The 19,729-nt window shown below is 34.9% G+C and overlaps 1 protein-coding gene and 2 long non-coding RNA genes across 6 annotated transcripts; 2 read left to right on the forward strand and 1 right to left on the reverse strand.

The window, feature by feature from the left end:
- The first annotated feature begins 3,212 nt into the window (after positions 1-3,212).
- On the forward strand, positions 3,213-6,209 carry LOC145070219 (uncharacterized). Of its 3 annotated transcripts, none has more exons than XM_079017154.1 (4): positions 3,213-3,548; positions 4,195-4,259; positions 4,338-4,535; positions 4,787-6,209. In XM_079017154.1, exons 1-4 carry the CDS (start codon positions 3,351-3,353, stop codon positions 6,147-6,149), a joined length of 1,824 nt encoding a protein of 607 aa, XP_078873280.1. In that variant the 5' UTR covers positions 3,213-3,350; the 3' UTR covers positions 6,150-6,209. The 3 variants fall into 3 exon arrangements, with proteins under 3 accessions (XP_078873280.1, XP_078873281.1, XP_078873282.1); XM_079017155.1 differs by having other exon boundaries at positions 4,793-6,209; XM_079017156.1 differs by lacking the exon at positions 4,195-4,259 and having other exon boundaries at positions 3,423-3,548.
- Positions 6,210-9,367: 3,158 nt separating this feature from the next.
- On the reverse strand, positions 9,368-14,636 carry LOC145069273 (uncharacterized). Of its 2 annotated transcripts, XR_013689389.1 has the most exons (3): positions 14,412-14,636; positions 9,663-10,344; positions 9,368-9,576 (listed from the first exon to the last, which is right to left on the reverse strand). It is a non-coding gene; the product is annotated as an uncharacterized LOC145069273 (long non-coding RNA). The 2 variants fall into 2 exon arrangements; XR_013689390.1 differs by lacking the exons at positions 9,368-9,576; positions 9,663-10,344 and adding an exon at positions 12,128-12,290.
- Positions 14,637-14,801: 165 nt separating this feature from the next.
- Positions 14,802-15,756, forward strand: LOC145069272 (uncharacterized). The gene is made up of 2 exons (XR_013689388.1): positions 14,802-15,209; positions 15,393-15,756. It is a non-coding gene; the product is annotated as an uncharacterized LOC145069272 (long non-coding RNA).
- Positions 15,757-19,729: the final 3,973 nt, after the last annotated feature.

Below are 19,729 nucleotides of genomic sequence, written 5' to 3' on the forward strand. Positions count from 1 at the left end.
ATGAGTACGCACAACGTACTCTTCAGTACGTCCAGCGTACTCATTTGCCTTAATATTTCTTTTAAGGGTTTAACTTGACAACTTGGAAAAAGGAGAAGGGTTTAAGAGTCGCACCTGAATTCGGGATGTTACATATATGTGGCAAATATATTTTTTTGGAAAAGAAACTTCTCTAATAAGTGTTTCCGACTCAACTTTCGCGCACCGACTAATCCTCTGTTGCGAACATGAGGCTATGCCTCATGTCATGGAGTCACTGCATGAGAACCTCCATAGCTACAGGGGTTGAGTAGTGTCTGGATTTGAACATGAGTCAATAGGTTATTCACTCTATCTTCCACATGTCTTACCAAGTCACAACAACCCAAGTGGTTAGCGTGGCAAAGACAATTACCCGGGAGGGTAATGAACTAATAGTTTTGTTCATATCTAGACAATTTCCTTTTTTTATTTACATTCGACCATAAAATCTGTTAAAGTTGTTCATATAATACCATTATTTCATAAATTTAAATGTGTACTTAGTTTACGTAGACCCTTAAGGTGTATTTAATGGAAATACCTTAGTGTACTTAGACCATGTAAAAATTTCACCATGGTGTGTGTCGAAAAGTTAGGTGTATTCGATATCACCAAGGTGAAATTTTAAAATGGTCTAAATACACTAAGGTATTTCCTTTAAATACACCTTAAGGGTCTAAATCGATGTTCTAAAACCGGTTTAAACTGACCGATCGATTTGGTTGGATCGGAAACCGATGATGGGAGTGGTTCAACAACGACCAATTGTATGTCAATTTTAAACTGGATTGAAACGAGACGGAATCTTCAAAAACCTGCTTGAACCGGTGTAATGAAACTGGTAAAAAGCCGTTAGAACATGTTTATTGGACTTATATAGTTGAATTTCGCTTCATACATTCCATTTCCAAGTAAATATGATATTTTTCGGATTGTACACAACTCTAAGGTTGACACACACCATCACTAGATGTAGGAAAATTCTTGGTTGAACCGACAGTTGAACCGGAAACTAGTCACCAGCACGGTTCACCAGATGTAAGGAAATTCTTGGTTGAATTAACAGTCAAACCAGAAACTAGTCATCAGATCAGTTCACTTGATGTAGGGAAATTCTTGGTTGAATTGACCGGTTCAACCGGAAACTAACATAGTTTAGATAATTGATTTATATGCTACTATGTGTTAGTTGGTTGATTGTGTTTTCTTACTTGATATATATTAAGAGTTTTTGTATCGATATTAGTAATTTAGTATATTAAGGGTAATAACTGGTGACCGATTTAAATTTCTGAAACAATGCTATTATATGAACAACTTTAACAAGTTGGATGGTCGAACATGAACAAAAAAAAATTACCCTCCTGTGTAACTATTTTTGCCATTTATATGACATGTATTTGAACACTTCCAATAAATTTATTACCTATATATATATATATATATATATATATATATATATATATATATATATATATATATAAAATTAAATAAATATGAACAAAAACAAAAAAATAATTATCATTTCTTTGAGATTCCGCTTAAATAAACAAGAAAAAACATCATAAATGGTCCCTATGGTTTCCCAAAATCTGAAGTTTAGTCCCCGTGGTTTAAAAACATCATAGGTGGTCCCTGTGCTTTCGAAACTTTTGATGATTGGTCCTTATTACTAACTCCGTTAAGTGTTGTCCGTTAACTGAAGGACATTTTCGTCATTTCACTACCATAGGGACCATTTATGATATTTTTCGTATTTAAAAAAAGAAATTAAATATAATTAATTATATAAAAGGTCTTTCTCTCCCCATTACATCTTTTTTCCAGCTCAACCATTTTTACCCCTCTTTCATTCATACATACACATAACGGCTTTCCAAAATGGAGATCTGGGAACCAAAAATACAAAACAAAAAATAATCAAAATCTGGAAAACCCAACAAAGATCATATATGGTTCGAAGAAAACAAGTTTCTTTTTGTGGGTTTTTCATCATCTCTATCTCCTCTTTCATTGCAGGAAGAGTGAATTGGGTATCGATGGTAATATAGCTATGTCCTTATTTTGTTTGATGATATTGATGAAGAACTAATGCAGCTACCTTGAACCAGAGTTTTTGTTGATTGTTATCGTAGCTAATAGAATAACTATTTATATCTGATGAACAGTGAGAGATAAACACCCACATACAAATCGATTTCCAGAAATCAGAATACCCACACACTATCTCAAATTGATTTACGAAAACAAAAACAAACACGATTTCAGTGTTTAATTCGAATTTAGGATTTTGATTCTTAAGTTACCACTGAGAAAAAAGCCCACAAATGATTTCCATTGAGTTTATATTGAGGAAGAAGAACCAGAATGTGTTGGTTGTGACTAGAAAACTAAGATGGGAGGAAGTGGAGTTATAAGTGCCAGAATTCAACTACCAAAATCTTCATCTGTTTCACCTCCTACCTCTCGAAATCATTCTATATCTTTGAAGATGTGTTTATCCAAGAATCAAATGAGTACTTGTTCATAATGAAATCGAAGGCAGATCCAAACCTGATGAATTCGACTAGCCTTAGAAATCGTAAGTGGTTCCTCATGAAATCGATGGAGGAGATCGGCCAACCTTCTTCTCCATCACGACACCATCAAAAACCCCAAAGACTTCGTTGTGTGGCTGGAAAGGTGTCGATTTCACATAAGCATCTTCGAACCAGGTTCTGATAACGTCTCAAGCCAAATTCTTTGCTATTTTATGGTCTAACAAGTCCAAATCAAAATGTAAATACTCTATCGATTTTGGATGCTTTGATTTTCTAGAATCGGTTGAAGAAAAGGAATGGTCATTGCGGTTGCATCTTTTGATTTACAACATTTATTCAAGAACCGGAGGAATTTAGGAACCAGACCTTACCCCATTATTATTGTTGTCAATTTGAGAGAGAGAGAGAGAGAGAGAGAGAGAGAGAGAGAGACCTTTTATATATTTAATTTCTTCTTTAAAAAAAACGAGAAAACATCATAAATGGTCCCTGTGGGAGTGAAATGACGAAAATGTCTTTTACTTAACGGACAAAACTTAACGAAGTTAGCAATAAGGACTAATCGTCAAAAGTTTTGAAAACATAGAGACCATCTGTGATGTTTTTAAATCACAGCACTAAACTTCAAATTTTGAAAAAGACGAACACTTATTATGTTTTTTCCATAAGCAATCTCAAACACCGGTCTCTGTTCACTGTTCACCAGCTCTGACACCGGGGTTTTAGGTTTATGATGACGATTGATGGGGTTTTAAGGCTTACTTGTGCTCTATCCAAGTGGTGTTACAAATGGAGACGCAGTCGATAAGGCTTCGTTTGGTGTTCGAAGATGGTTCACTTCTTAGCGAAGCACAACGATCCGACGGTATGAACCAGAGTTGGCTTCTAGTCGAACCAAACCAACATCAGAAAATCTCCGACGTCTGCAATCATCTTCTTCACAGTTTCAACCTTCGTGATTCGTGCCCTAATGGCATCCTCCTCTACGTAATTCTCTTTCCCTATCTACCCCAATCTATCGATGCTAATGCAGAAATGCACAAAACCTAATTTCACTCTAAATTGCATATCAACGAATGTTATGAGTTTTCTCTCAAAGCTAATTTGGCGTAAAAATTATATATACTCTTCTCAGTTTCATTCAAAAAGATAATAATAAATAATCAAAGAACCTTTCTTGATAATAAACAATCCGTCGTTTACAATTCTCAGAGCTGTTTTGTTAGCATCTGTTTACAATTCTCAGTTATGCAATCTAAATTCTTGTATTGAACATCAAACCAGTGTAAATAACCTTGAAATACCTAAACCCTTTTGAGCTTTGAACAGAAACCAAAGCTATCTCCTCTTAATTTACAGGTTAAACTGAAAGGCATGTTACGAAATCAAACCTAATCTCTCATACCATATGTAATGAGGATGCTGAATTCTTAAATCTGCAAATGGGCCCAAATAACCTCCAAAACAATTAAACTAATGGTGGGAAATCCGAAAATGGTTTATAAAGGGATCACAGTTGAGAATCACAAGTAATTTAGGATGTGAATGTGATGTTACATCCAACCTAGTACTTTACAAACGGAGATGAAAAAAATGAAACTGTAATCAAATTTATAACTTTTTTCTTTTTCAGATGGATGGCTTTGTGTTACCACCATCTGAGTCAACTCGAATCCTGAAGGACAAGGAAATTCTTTGGTCAGCTTAATTTTTTATTTTTTTTATATAAACATGTAACTGGTTCTTTAACAAGTGGACATATGTTTGTTACTTCAGTGTAAAAAGGAAAGAGATGGGTTTGGCTGAAGCAATAGAGGGGGGAGATGCAGGTAATTTGGTTGACTATGTGGAAGTCAACAGGAAGGAACCTGTAAATAATGCCATGCTTCTTCTAACAAATGAAGAGGAAAAGTTGGAAGATGAATCTTCATCTGTAGAAACTGTTTCCAAGAAAAGAAAACTTCAGAGTTCAAAGTAAGTCATGCAATCTTTTTTAAAATTTATGATACACTAAAGGGTCTGTTTGGTTGGATGGAATGGAATAAAATGCTTTTTCTTACGAATTCACTATTTTGTATATTATTAAGTTATAATTATAGAATTAAAATATTATAACAAAAAAGTGTTTTCTAGTTACTTTTAGAAAATAAAATCGTAATCTAACTAAAATATTGAAATTCCAAGAAAGTCCCTTATTAAATTTGTTCTTTGCCTCACTTTGGGAGTCATAGGGTGAGCGGTGTTGAAGGTGAAGTTGTGAGATTACTTAGCCAAATGGATTCATCATCTTCTTCATCAAGTTCGGACTTTGCGTATTCTTCATATTGGCATTTATCTTCATCATCAAGTTCGGAGGACGTGTCATCATCCAATACATATGTGTGTAATAGTCACGTTTTGTCAACAATTGCTCAAGCTACATTCCTTCTTTTTCATGATACTACAAGTTCAAGCGAGCCAATAAATACAACAACAATAGATCGTGAAGCTTCACATGATCGACTCGTGCAAGATTATTTCGGTGAGAATCCTGTATATGGTGATGAGATTTTCAAAAAAGGATTCCGAATGCGAAGAGAATTATTCCTGCGAATAGTTGATGATATGGAGAGAGAATTTCCATATTTTAGATTATCATGGGATGCTAGAGGCAAAAGGGGTTTCAGTCCGTTACAAAAATGCATATCTGCAATATGTCAACTAGCATACGGGACAATTCCGAACGAATATAATGAGTACTTGAGTTTGTCCGAAAGAACTTCACGTGAAAGTCTGCAAAACTTTTGTACAAGTATTATTCAATTGTATGGACAAGAATATTTGCGTAAACCGAGTGTTAGTGACATACAACTTTTGTATGCGGCACATGAATCAAAATATGGATTTCCTGGAATGCTAGGCACTATTGGTTATACACATTGGACTTGGAGGAATTGTCCAACAGTATGGCGAGGACAATACATGAGAGGTGATCTCGAGTTCCCAACAATTATGCTCGAAGCAGTAGTCTCGCAAGATTTATGGATTTGGCATGCATTCTTTGATGTCGCTGGTTCCAACAACGACATCAATGTTCTCAATCAATGGCCATTATTTAATGAAGAAGTAAATGGAACCGCATCCACGTGTCCTTTCCAAGTTAACAAAGTAAAATACAAGCATGGTTATTATCTTGCTGATGAGATTTACCCCAATTGGGCTACTTTTGTGAAAGCATTTACCTATCTAGACGACGATAAACGAAAAAAGTTCAATGCAACACATGAATCGGCAAGGAGGGACTTGGAACAAATTTTTGGTGTCCTTAAAAGTAGTTGGCGTGTATTTCGAAACCCTGCACGGGCAATGGATCCTAGAAAAATTAAAAATACAATGTACGCTTGCATTATATTACACAATATGATTTTAAAAGACGAAGGTCTAGCAATATGTCCATTTTTAGAAAATGATCGTCCAACCGATCAAAAAGGTCTAAAAGTAAATCAAGATACTATTGAGGAATTGCGTTGTCAAGAAACTCACAACAATCTGCGATTAGATCTTGTGGAACATATTGTAAATACTTGCGTACCCAACCTAGACTACTAGTTGTATCTTTATAGTATGATACTATTTATTTAGTTGTAATGTTTGTTTCGAGTTTATTTATTTACTCTCCATTTTTAAGCATTTTAATAAAAAGAAAATGTATCGGATGTTGTGAGATAGAAAAATTGTCATTTTCATAGTTTTGGGATGGAGTAGGAAGAGAAAAAATCGATTTGTGGCTAGGAATGGAGTTCCCTCCGCCCTAACACATATGAGAGATGGAATAAAAGATGAAGGGGGAATGATAGCGTGACAATGAAAATGATTCAATCATGTCATCTTGATTATTCAATGTTTGGTCTTATAATTGTGTTTTCTATATAATTTTCCAAATTTTATTATTTTGATAATAAATAAAAACAAAATCATAGTTATGGTAATAACAAGGTTTTAACGTCATTAAGAAGTAGTTATTACGATTTGTAACTTATGTTGTGTGTTTTGGCAAAGAAAGAAAAATAAAGAAGAGAAGTTCTCTATATCAACAACCCTAAATGACATTTTTATTCGAGAAATGAGCTACTTTGATATCAATGATGTTTTAAAAAATGAAACATTAGTTCGTTTACTTCGGATGACTTTTCTTAGTTTGTGTTCTTTATTTTAAATCCAAAAATAAATCAATATTATATAATAAATAGATAAAATTGCAAAAATAGTATTTTGGTTGTCAAAAATATATGTTTTCGGTCCAAAAACATTTAAAACATTTAGTGTTGTATCAGTGGTATAATTTTGGAGATTTTTAATGATTTTGGTCCCTATCTACTTTGAAAAGACTATTATGCACTTATAACTTATTTTTCATTTTTATTATCTATTTTAATATTTTCAACACTTTAAAAAAAACACCCTACTACTTTTCTCTTCCCCATTCACTCCTCTTGACCCATTCCCAAATTACAAGACCTTTTTATCATCCACAACCTTCATCAGAAAACCATCCAACATCATCGGTGCGTCTACACTCGCCTTCCATTGTACAGAATCCCCCCCCCCCACCCCACCACCACCACATCTCCCTTCCACCTTTAACCCGTCGATGCGTTCTCTTCTTAACGTCATCGGTGAGTCCAGAGTTTCCAGGTTAACAAAGTACAATACAAACATGGTTATTATCTTGCAGATGAGATTTACCCCAATTGGGCTACTTTTGTGAAAGCATTTACCTATCTAGATGACGATAAACGAAAAAAGTTCAATGCAACACACAAATCAGCAAGGAAGGACTTGGAACAAATTTTTGGTGTTCTTAAAAGTAGTTGGTGTGTATTTTGAAACCCTGCACGGACAATGGATCCTAGAAAAAATAAAAATACAATGTACGCTTGCATTATATTACACAATATGATTTTAAAAGACGAAGGTCTAGCAATATGTCCATTTTTAGAAAACGATCGTCCAACCGATCAAAAAGGTCTAAAAGTAAATCAAGATACTATTGAGGAATTGTGTTGTCAAAAACTCACAACAATCTGCGATTAGATCTTGTGGAACATATTGTAAATACTTTACGTACCAAACCTAGACTACTAGTTGTATCTTTATAGTATGATACTATTTATTTAGTTGTAATGTTTGTTTCGAGTTTATTTATTTAGTCTCCATTTTTAAGCATTTTAATAAAAAGAAAATGTATCGGATGTTGTAAGATAGAAAAATTGTCATTTTCATAGTTTTGGGATGGAGTAGGAAGATAAAAAATCGATTTGTGGCTAGGAATGGAGTTCCCTCCGCCCTAACACATATGACAGACGGAATAAAAGATGAAGTGAGAATGATAGCGTGACAATGAAAATGATTTAATCATGTCATCTTGACTATTCAATGTTTGGTCTTAAAATTATACAACGTTTTCTATATATTTTTCCAAATTTTATTATTTTGATTATAAATAAAAACAAAATCATAGTTATTGTAACAAGGTTTTTACGTCATTAAGAAGTAGTTATTACGATTTGTAACTTACGTTGTGTGTTTTGGCAAAGAAAGAAAAAATAAAGAAGAGAAAAGAAGAGAAGTTCTCTGTATCAACAACCCTAAGTGACATTTTTATTTTGAGAAAGGAGCTACTTTGATAGAAATGATGTTTTAAAAAATGAAACATTAGTTCATCATATTCAGATGACTTTTCTTAGTTTGTGTTCTTTTGTAACAACCCATTTTTCACGTCCAAAAATTTCATTTTTCAAACAACACTTAGTAAAATCATTTGTAAATAAACATTGTCTAATCAAAACATTTCATAAACGTAAACCATGTCTGAAAACCAAAACATGTAATCAATCAAAATGTCAGAGTGTAAATCCCAGAACAATCCCATAAATGCGGAAAACAGTGTGTGCATGGTGTGCCGCTACCGCGTCAGCTCATTCTCCTTCAACGAAGAGGTACCTGAAACCAAAACTGCAAACTGTAAGTACGAAGCTTAGTGAGTTCCCCCACTGTACCACATACCATATAATCACATAACGTACATATATTGCCAGGCATATCTGGGTGCCCGACCTACCCCTTCGGTCCTCTCGACCAGATAATGACTAGCATATCTGGGTGCTGGCCTCCCCTTCGGTCCTCTAGACTGGATACTGACTAGCATATCTGGGTGCTGACGAACATATCTGGGTGCTGGCCTCCCCTTCCTCTTCTCAGACATACAATTATACTAAGACTTACTTAGAGGATCAATTGAGATATGGTTCTTAATCATTAAGACCTATCATAAAACATAATAAAATGTACTCGCCCTTCTTCTTAGAATAGAGAAACTTTTATCTTTCTGCCTACTTGATTCTTCTTATTCGTTCTGTTATTGATTTAAACTCTTTCAATCAATTCAGAATTACACTTAATCTTATAAGTATAATCATATTTACTAAACCTTTAGTAAATCATGACGAATATCTTTGTTACTCTTGTGGTGGACTTGATCAACACACAACTTTGTGTACTCGATCTCTTAGTCCTTCACTTGACACTTTATCAACGAATTAGTCTAATTTCCAAATATGAAATTTCTCATTCATCATGCAACCAAGTTGCATGATTCCAAGTTTCTGTCCAATTGAAACTTGGGCGATGAGAAACTCTCCCTATTTGGTAAATTCTTGACATTTCCACAAATAACATAATTAAGAATCAAATCCATTATTGCTGATAATAGAAACATTCAAACATCAATTTTTCATACACACCATTGTAAGGATAAATAAATAATATAAAATAAAAATTTATTTTATTGCGGAAAAATTTGTCCTTACAATGCAATTCATTGAAAAACTATGTTAATACATATTTCATAGCAATCTATTCTAACTCCAAGTAGTAGCTCAAAATTCTAATCTTCGAGCAATGCAATCGAAATCCATTTCTTGATGATTAGATTCAGCTCACTTCTTCCCTTAAGCTTCCTTTCTTTTCTTCGATCCTACAAAACATTAATTGTAATCTTATCACATCATGTATTAAGAATCTAGAATAGGAACTTAAAAGGAGTTAGTTAATGGATTTTACCTAAAGTAGAGCCATACGTTTTGACTCTCCCATCTCTTAGATCTCTTAGGTAAATAGGGCAGCTTCGTCTCTAATGCCCCTTCTCTTGGTAATAAAATCAAGTTGACTCTTTTGGAATAGCACATGGAACTACTTCAGACTTTGCCTTTCTCTTATGATCAAACCTTTCGATCATGGCATGCCTTTCGTTTCCATTGCCTATATCCATAGAGGTCTGGAAGGAAGATTCACCAATCAACTTTGCTTTTCCAGTGGCCAAAACCATTGCTGATTCAGCAGCAATAAGCATGTAGGTCAGATCTATAAGGGTCACGTCGTGGTTCATCATATAGTACTCTCTTAAGAACTCACTATATGAGTTAGGAAGCGACTGAAGAACCCAGTCAATAGCCAGCTCCTCATAGACAACGGATCCCAGCATTCTTAACCTATCAATGTGTGACTTCATCTCTAGGATGTGTGCACACACCGACTTCCCTTCTTCATGTTTACTTGCCAAAAGGGCTTGAGTGAGCTTGAACTTTTCAAGCCTTCAAACTTGTGGGTTAGGGAGAATAATTGGAGGGGGTGGAGGATGTGAAGCATGATCTCTTGTTCCTCGATCGAATCGTGGAATATCATCTTCATGTGGAAAGCTTGTTCCACGGGATTTGGGAATACCATAGTTGTCGTACTTTGACATCTACAAAACGGGAGAAAATAAATTCAAGTTAGTTAATTGACTGAGTCCTTAATAAATCACCCAAATGAGATACTAAGGCTAGGACCCAACACAATATTCCACAACTTGGGAGAGGGATGTCGTAACCCAAACTGCAGAACATTTGAAGGTAAGTGAATGACGATTCACTAATTTTCCACCATGAAAAACGAAAACATATTAAGTTTTAAATGCTTTGAAAACTCCTAGATTCTTTGAGATTCATTGAACTTTTCAATGGCATGTTTAAATCTCGATATGCCCCTCGATTTGTGACTGAGATGCCGAGGATCACAAAACAGGGTGTGAATAACCATGCAAACTTACATGGTGCCCCCACATGTTACAGTCACCTATTTGATGTGCCGGTTAACCACACACGCTCCACCGAACTATGACAAACATTGATTCACCCTTTGCTACCTTTGCTTAGAACCATTTAGTGTGCCGGTTAACCACTCACGCTCTACTAACGTCTTCGCAAGGGCACAAAGTGTAATTTCATGGAATTGCATCAATTCACTTTTGCCTAAAGTAACTAAGATTGAGAATTTTTAAAAACATTTAGTTACTTTTGTACTTCATTATACTTATAATGGAAGGTTTTTGTCCTATCCTACCCGTTCGGCTAACGACCCTCCACTAGTCAAGAGTGCGGTGGGTAAGAGTGGATACCCATTCAATCGCCATTTTATAGGCAATTTCTTAAACACCCCTTTTAGACCAGCTTCGTGAATGAGGCCTACTAACGGTAAGACTGACTTTTACTCATACATATATATATAATATTAGACTTTTAATGTTATATATAGTATAGGGTGTATTTTACACTTTTAAAATACTAGGTGGTCAAATTTAATATTTATACTTTTAATTTAATTAAATTGTAAACCAAAACTTTATGTATTTATTAAATCTCTTTTAATTATACGCTTTAATTAATTAATAAAACCATAATGGTGTGATTTGAACTTTTCAAAATACTATGGTTTTACGTTTTTATTGATTCCGATTTATTCTCCTTCAAAAAGGCTAAAAAAAGACGAAGGGTAGGCATAGGTGTCCTTTTGAACTTGGATGGTTCAATTATGTTGGACTCACAACAAAACGAAACGAACTAAGTAAATACTTAAGTTGAATTCGAAACAATTCGCAAAGGTGCGTATATTTTGTAAGGTATTCCTATGAGGTCTAACAGATGCATTCATAGAATATCATAGCTGAGTACTTAGTATTCTGAGATAAACTTCAGACATGATTTATGTTTCTGATACTTATAGTTTCATGAGAATTTGTAGTAAATATTCGCTAAGTATTCGTCAATGTTCACTAAACATTTCGAGAATTTTTAAGCGTTTTTGAATTGTGATTTTCCTTAAATATTCTGGATTCCGAGTGGTTTAGTCTATCAACAACCGAATCCAAGCTTAATTGTTCATCGGTCCAACGATAACTAAATATAGGTGATCAGTCTATGTCTAGTTGTGGTCCGGCCCACATACAATCAACTTAGCTCAGGCGTTTGACCTAAAACCTTTCTTTGTATTATTATTCGACGGTTCGAGTTTATATAGCTCTATATTGATGGGGTTAAGGAATATACCTAACCTAAAAGAGTAAGCCCTAGGCTATAGTTGTGTTTTCCTAAGAAAGTACTAGTTCGCTATAGCCAATAGCTCTGATACCAATCTGTCACACCCTCGACCGACGGCGGAAACGCCGAGGTGCATGACGTAAACCAGTAATCACAGTTATTGAACATACATTGAACAATAGAAATATAATCTTTTATTACTACCGAAATGGAAATTACATTGACAATAGTTATTGCTGAAACGCTACACACGCCTAACAATCCGGCGTTCACATTTGTATGATAAGAATATCGGAGAATCTTCTGTAGAAACTCTTCTGACCTTATAAATAACCTGAGAATACATGCATTAAGATACGTCAACAAAAATTGTTGGTGAGTTCTACAGGTTTTGACACAAAGTATTTTTACACCAAAAAATGTTTTATAAAATTTATCTGGTTGACCAGCTTTTATAAACACATATTTTTCTATCGAAAGTATAAAATAATTGCGTCATAAAAGTATATTTAAACTCATTTAGAAATGTCATTTTCTCAAATCCAAAAATACACCATTTGTAAAATATATAAGTAAACCAAACTTATAACAAATTCTTACGGTTCTCATGATCAAAATGCTCTTTATATAAAGATTTTGAAACCAATTTATATAAATAAAGTCATATCACACTTTGTGTAAACATAAAATAGCCAAGTTTTCTCTTAAAACTTTGTACAAACGTTCGTATAGTTTATATGTAAAACTCAAAATTTTGAATTTTATAAACTTTGTAAATCTGTGTCATATTATTAATTAAGCATTATCTTACTTAATTTGGAAATCAACACTTAACCAGTGGGGCAAACTCATCCCAAAATACTTTTCAATAACCGGTAAATTATAAATGCATATTTTTACCACTCGTATAATTTCAATGACAAATGTTAACCATTATCTTTACAATTATATTCTTTCAAACGTCTCTGCTTACGGAGAATTGAGTCGTAGGGAGAGGTAGTTAAATACCTAAACACTCTTACACACTCGGCCCAAATTGGGAGGATTGACTCAATCTAGATCTATACTTCTTCGAATAGAATCTTCAATATATCAATTTGTCTATAACCGACACTATTCGTCGCTCCTCCACAAGCCAAAAAGGCAGAATAAACAAGCCACACAGGCACAATATAAATATAAATGGAGGAATCGAGATCATTACTAACGTTTAAAAACAGTCGTATAGTAACGAAGAAAGAAACACTTGACGTCTGTTGCCTCGTCAGACGAAGTTGTAGCTAGCAACCACAGACGGAAAATAACCATTAGCATAAATCTTTCCATAAGAAATAGATCTACACCAAGGTTCTTTATTATAAATCTATGCCGCGTACATAAACCTACAGTATATGATTCCTCATGGATTAACGATTATAGAGCTAGGTGTCGATTCCAGGATTTGATCCTTACAAAGGAAAAATACACCATCATAAAACTCTCTCTTTCACCCCTTTCGATACATTCCTCCCACAAACACACACGGGATACACAATCCACAAAAATCCATGACGATAGTTCTTCAACTCATAAAATTCGTCGTTCACTAGGGTCACTAACGCGAATCTTAGATTATTAAGATTTTCGAAGCTTAGTGAAATTAGTTAAATAGTGAAATTAACATAGCGTTCGACTATTGTGGCGATAATAATTTGAATAGTTCCTTACTTCAGCCGATAAGGAGGATGTTCGTTCGCGTAGCCGAATACTCACTTATGTCGATGTTCGATAAGTTGCATAATTTATATGATATATAATTTAATAGGTAATAATCCCCAAAAATCCGAGAATTAATTATATTATCATATGTGATGAGCTTCGTATCATATCACAGCTAAATGATTTATATTTTTATAATAATTATAAAGATAAATTATATCGTTTACCTAGTAATCGTTTCCACATTATGATCGGGAGTATAATAATAATAATAATTGATTTTTGTTATATTTTCAATTAATTATTATATATTTGTCAAATCTTTGTTTATAGTCGTTTAAGACAATGTACATTTTCGTTGTACACAATTTATTTGAATAACATATTTTGTTATGTATATAATTTTATGCTTTCTCAATATTCTCGTGTACATATATACGAAGAGTATTACAGTTATAATTCATTGAATAACTTATATCTTCATATCAATCTACTTATAATCATGTGATTTTTATTAATATTAATTAATATATCACTACAAGGTATAAATATATCATTTATAGCATTCTACTATTACTTATATAATTTATTAATGCTTTATACCTTTTAGATTGTTATCATCATAAAATCTTAACCAATAATAAAAGTATAATGTTATTTTATGTATAAAAACTTAAAAATCATCAAAACTTTAAATAGACACTCATGTATTCTCCCCCAAAATTAAAACTGTAAAAGAGGGGCCGCAGAAACTCACATTTGATGCGTGATCTCGATCTAGGCTCGCTTCGTGAAGCTTGTCGTGAGAAACCGCAACTTAACCACTTTTGGACTTCAAAACATTTTTGGGTTTGTTTGGTAAAATATCAAACTCAAAGAATTTCTTTTTGTATTGAATTAAACCAAAAGGGACTATTTTTGATCTTTTAAAAATAGCATAAGGACCATTTTGTAAAGACTAAGTCCAATATGATTTGCCTTGAAAGGATTTATGTGAAAAGGGTCAGTTTTAATTTAAAGGATTAAACACAGGGACTGTATGTGTCAAATCCATCAGATGGACAAAAGGAACGCGTCTTCTTAGTTCATTCATTAGGTCGACTAAAGGAAAAGGAACGGACATTTTCATCACGGGGGGGGGGGGGGGGGGGGGGTTGTCGATCGAAGGTGAAACGGGAATAGATGCATAAACTGAGGGCCAACATCAAATTCCAGCGAGCCTTTCTTGTTTCCGATGAATCATTCCCGGCAGCAAAGGAAAACGAAGGGAGAAGGGATCTCCGGTGACGACCTGCGAATGGAACCAGGGAGTGGAGGCGGCGACTGGTGCCGATCGAAGGGAGTACCACCGGTGCTCAATCGGACTTAAGAAGGAAGAAGGGCGAGAGTCGGCTCTCCGGCGGCGATTCGTGAAGGTAATAGGGAGGCAGCAACGGCTTTTGCTGTTATCTGTGGTGGTGAGAAGGAGGCTGTTCCGGTAGCTTCCCTTGGTTATTCTTGTCTCCGATCCGGTAGTAAGCATTTCACCAACGAGGGGTGAATGAATCCGAAGCAGGTGGGTGTTTGAGGTTTGTTTCAATTAATCAGATAAGACACAAGAACAACAAAACTTCTTCTTCTTTGATTGTTTAGATAGGAACTAATAAAAGATTGGATATATATATATATATATATATATATATATATATATATATATATATATATATATATATATATATATATATATATATATATATAGGCTTTGTTTTGATTATCAGCGAATAAGTAAGAAAAGAACCAAAAGAAGAGGTTGATGGCCTCTTGTTGTTTCTTGGAAACCAAAATCAAAGAAGAAAGAAAGAAGAAGATGGAAGAAAAGGTTGCTGACTCTTTGGTTTTGTACAGCCACAATCGGAGAAAAGAAACGATAATAAAACAAAGATCAAGTGTTTTCAATTGTGTGTAGCCTTGGATAAGATTAAGAGTAGAAGAAACATAATTTTCAATTTCATTTATTGGTTGTACTTTTAGATAGATTTAGAAGCAATGTAATGCTTCAATCATTCTATGTATTGATGTATATATTATATGTATTTTTATATGTATAATCATGTATTTGTGTATTATTGAGTGAATGTGGTAGAAAACATAAATATAGTTGCTATAGTTATATTGTTGAAAGTTTATATTCAACTAAGCATGACTCAAAGTGCCAAAGTACAATGTCATATTTGGAATATCTATAATAGTGACATTTTCTAATTTTCTTGATTCGTGTGCCTTTGATCCGAATATCAAATAATTTTTCTGAAAATGACAAATGATAACTTCGTTTTTAAGGTTTCCAAAAAGTCAGACAGATCTTAAATCTGATATGTAGAACTCCGGGAAAATCCGTTTAAAGTTTCGTAATTTATAGGATCGGATTCGACAGAATTTACAGGTCTGATTTTAGTTGAGTTTAAAAATATAATAAATTAATAAACTGTAGTCTGAATTCAAAATTGTGCTCAAAAACAGTTTACGAGACTCGTAGTTATTCCAAACGAAACAATGCATGGTTCGTTTCAAGAAAATCAGATAAATATTGATTTTTATAACTTTAAAGAGTCGTAACTTTCCCATACAAAGTCCGTTTTGGTCATTGTTTATATCTACGAAATCAGAAAAACATAATCTATTTAAATATCTTATCCATAATTCTCAGATATATCTGATGCAAAATTTTATTTTTAACGCCACAAATAAATTAGAATTTTGGTGATTTTCAATCGATCTTCAACAATAGATACTTTGAATACAATACCTTTAATATATTTTATAAATATAAATTTACACAGTTGGTCATTAATTCCTAGCGGTGCGTGGTGGTTTGACCGCCGAACACTGACCGATCTTTACCAATTGTTACAATAAAACCTAAAGGGTTTAATTTGAAACTTTTCCAAACTTTGTCAAGAATATTCTAGATCACAAAATTCAAATAAGGCAATTAACAATTAATTGGTGGTTATCTAATTAGACCTAGTTCAAATTCTTGCAAGATAATGATCAAATAATTCAAATAATTTAACATTTAGCAAATAAGGTAACAATTATCTAATTAGATGACCAAAATCTTTTATTTTGACAAATATAATCATAAGGAATCAATAAAATTCGTATTTTATTAATTTTAAACAATTATGGCAATTATCCTAAGTCAAAATAGGCAAAAATCCCAAAATATGCTCGAACTCACCAAGTTCCTCTATGGACTCGCCGAGTTGGAGCTACTCGCCGAGTTCATCAGTCAGGGGGCCAAAAAATCGATTTTCAAGCTTGAACAAATGAACAAGGCATCAATACAATAGAAACCAATCAAGTCTCTGATACCACTGATGGGTTTTAGCCATAAGAACATCCTATGTGCTCATGCAAACCCTAATGCTTGGATCTAGGTTTCTCTATTGTACATGCAATTCATCCAAGACTTTAAACCCTAGATCTAGCATACAATTAATCATATTAACATATGAATGGGGTTTAGATCTTACCTTGATTGTTATGTAGCAATAACAATCTCAAATCCTCCTTTGTAATGGCTTTATAAAGCTTAGAGTCACAATTGTCACTCCTCTAATGGCTCACAAACACCAAGAGCAAGAGGATGAAGAATGAGAAGAGAGGAGGCTGCCCAAAACGTCCAGAGACCCTAGTGGAACTCTTCCCCACGTTTTTGGGGCTTAAGGGTACTATATATACATGTAGGCTATTAGGGTTTTCAACTAGGAAACCCTAATCTGACTGCTTAAGCCCTAAGCAGCCCATGGACCCTTTTAGAATATCCCTTGGACGATTTCTAATGGGTTTCCCCATAGAATTCATCCAACCTATTATTCCAAGGTGATCCATAGCCCAAATGCAATTATCTTATAATTACAGTTCCAGTCCCTTAAGTTTAATTAATCTCTTTTAGCCACAAAATTAATTATCAATTAATTCTTGACTAATATTAATTAAACAATATGATTTCTCCTTTAATATATTATTCTCATAATATATTAATAAATCATAATTAATTCTTTCTCTCCATAATTCATCCTATCAAGATGCTTTGGTGAAGGCAACCCAAAAGGACCATGCACCATCGGGTCAAGTACATACCAAAATAGTTATGGAATTAGACACTAATCCAACAGTCTCCCACTTGGATAAGTCTAATAACTATTATGCGTATGGCTTCAGATCCTGATCTGCAATCGTAGCTTCCAAAAGCCGATGTCAACTCTGATCTTATCAGATACGCGTGTCCTTTAGATAAGGGATCATATATTCCTCCATTCTAGATATCGTATAGATATAAGACATGAATTCTAATCATTCTCTCTATACTATTTCCCGAATTCCGATTTATGACGACTGACAACAGACTACAATTGAACACATCAAATTAATCTCGGCTTGGCCAAGCGCTTAGGTGCCATCACTAAATCATCGAGGGGCCCAAAGATATCGCTTTTATCCTACTTTGGATAAAAGGAACGGATAAACTTTGATTCAATTCTTGCTTGCACTCACTTACCGAATCACACACAACAATATGTTTTATAACACCAAGTTACTGGTGCGTTTACATATTATCAATGTGTAACCGACTCGCAAGATACAACTCACACATCTCGGTTTCAAGAATATAAGATGTTATCGTCTCACCAATCATTCGTGATACAATTCATGAAGTGATCCAAGTGAGCGTGGGTTTAATCTAATGCTCAAATTATATTCATAAGCACTCATGAACATTGCAGCAAACATTTGCTTATGTCTAATACACTTTAGACAATCCACATACCAATTCACCATAGTCTTCATTCATACCTACTTCCAACATATGAACGACTGTGGTCCGTTCGAATAATTTGATTATTCTGAAATAATTAATTATTCAGGAAGTCAAAACATGCAAAGTGAAACACAAGAATAATACTAATCCCATATGGCCCTAAACTTTGGGCATAAATAAAACATTTTATTTAATCTGTGTCGCGCCACCACCTCTCGGATGTAGATATCGGCCAACTTTTCGGCCGAGATACTCTCCTGGATCGGTATGAAGTGGGCGATCTTGGTCAACCGATCCACGATGACCTATATAGAATCTACTCCCCGTGCGGTCCTGGGAAGCTTGGTGATAAAATCCATCGTGATGTCTTCCCATTTTCACAGCGGAATATCCAACGGCTGCATCTTGTCGTGTGGTCTCTGATGCTCGGCCTTGACCTTCCTGCAGGTCAAGCACCGCTCAACGTACTAAGCTACATCCCGCTTCATGCAGGGCCACCAATAGTCTAGAAAAAGATCTCTATACATCTTCGTCGCCCCGAGATGAATGGAGAATCGGGATTTGTGCGCCTCCTCCGTCAAAACTTGGCGCACGCCTCCGCGATACGGTACCCACACCCTATGGTGTAATGTTAATAATCCTCGGCTATTATAATCGAAAGAGGAAACCTGATCCACTATACGCCCTCTCTTCCGATGTTCCTATTTTATAGCCTCCTGCCGAGCCTCCCGAATTTGCTCTAATAGTGGAGTCACCACCGTCATCCTCATGCACGCACCTCTGATCGGCGCTACCTTGCGACTAAGCACATCGGCCACCACATTGCCCTTCCCTGGGTGATAAAGGATCTCGCAATCATAATCCTTCACCACGTCCAAGCACATCCTCCTCTCTGACCCTCATCTGTGATATCCTGAACGCAGATCAATCTTGTAGAACCAAGATGCTCCCTGTAGCTGGTCAAAGAGGTCATCAATCCTCGGGAGCGGGTAACGGCTCTTCACCGTGACCTTGTTCAGCTCTCGGTAATCTATACACATCTGATGCGAACCGTCCTTTTTCTTCACAAATAGAATTGGGGCTCCCTAGGGTGAACTGCTCAGTTCAAATGAATCCCTTGTCTAATAGCTCTTGCAGCTGTGTAGATAACTCTTGCATCTCAGGAGGAGCCAACCGATACGGTGCCTTGGCTATCGGAGCCGCACCAGGGATTAGGTCGATCCTAAACTCCACCTGTCGCTCCGGAGGTATCCCATGAAGCTCCTCTGGGA

Source organism: Lactuca serriola, chromosome 8 (assembly GCF_051521515.1).
Source record: "Lactuca serriola cultivar US96UC23 chromosome 8, Lser_US96UC23_V15, whole genome shotgun sequence".
Classification (NCBI taxonomy): domain Eukaryota; kingdom Viridiplantae; phylum Streptophyta; class Magnoliopsida; order Asterales; family Asteraceae; genus Lactuca; species Lactuca serriola.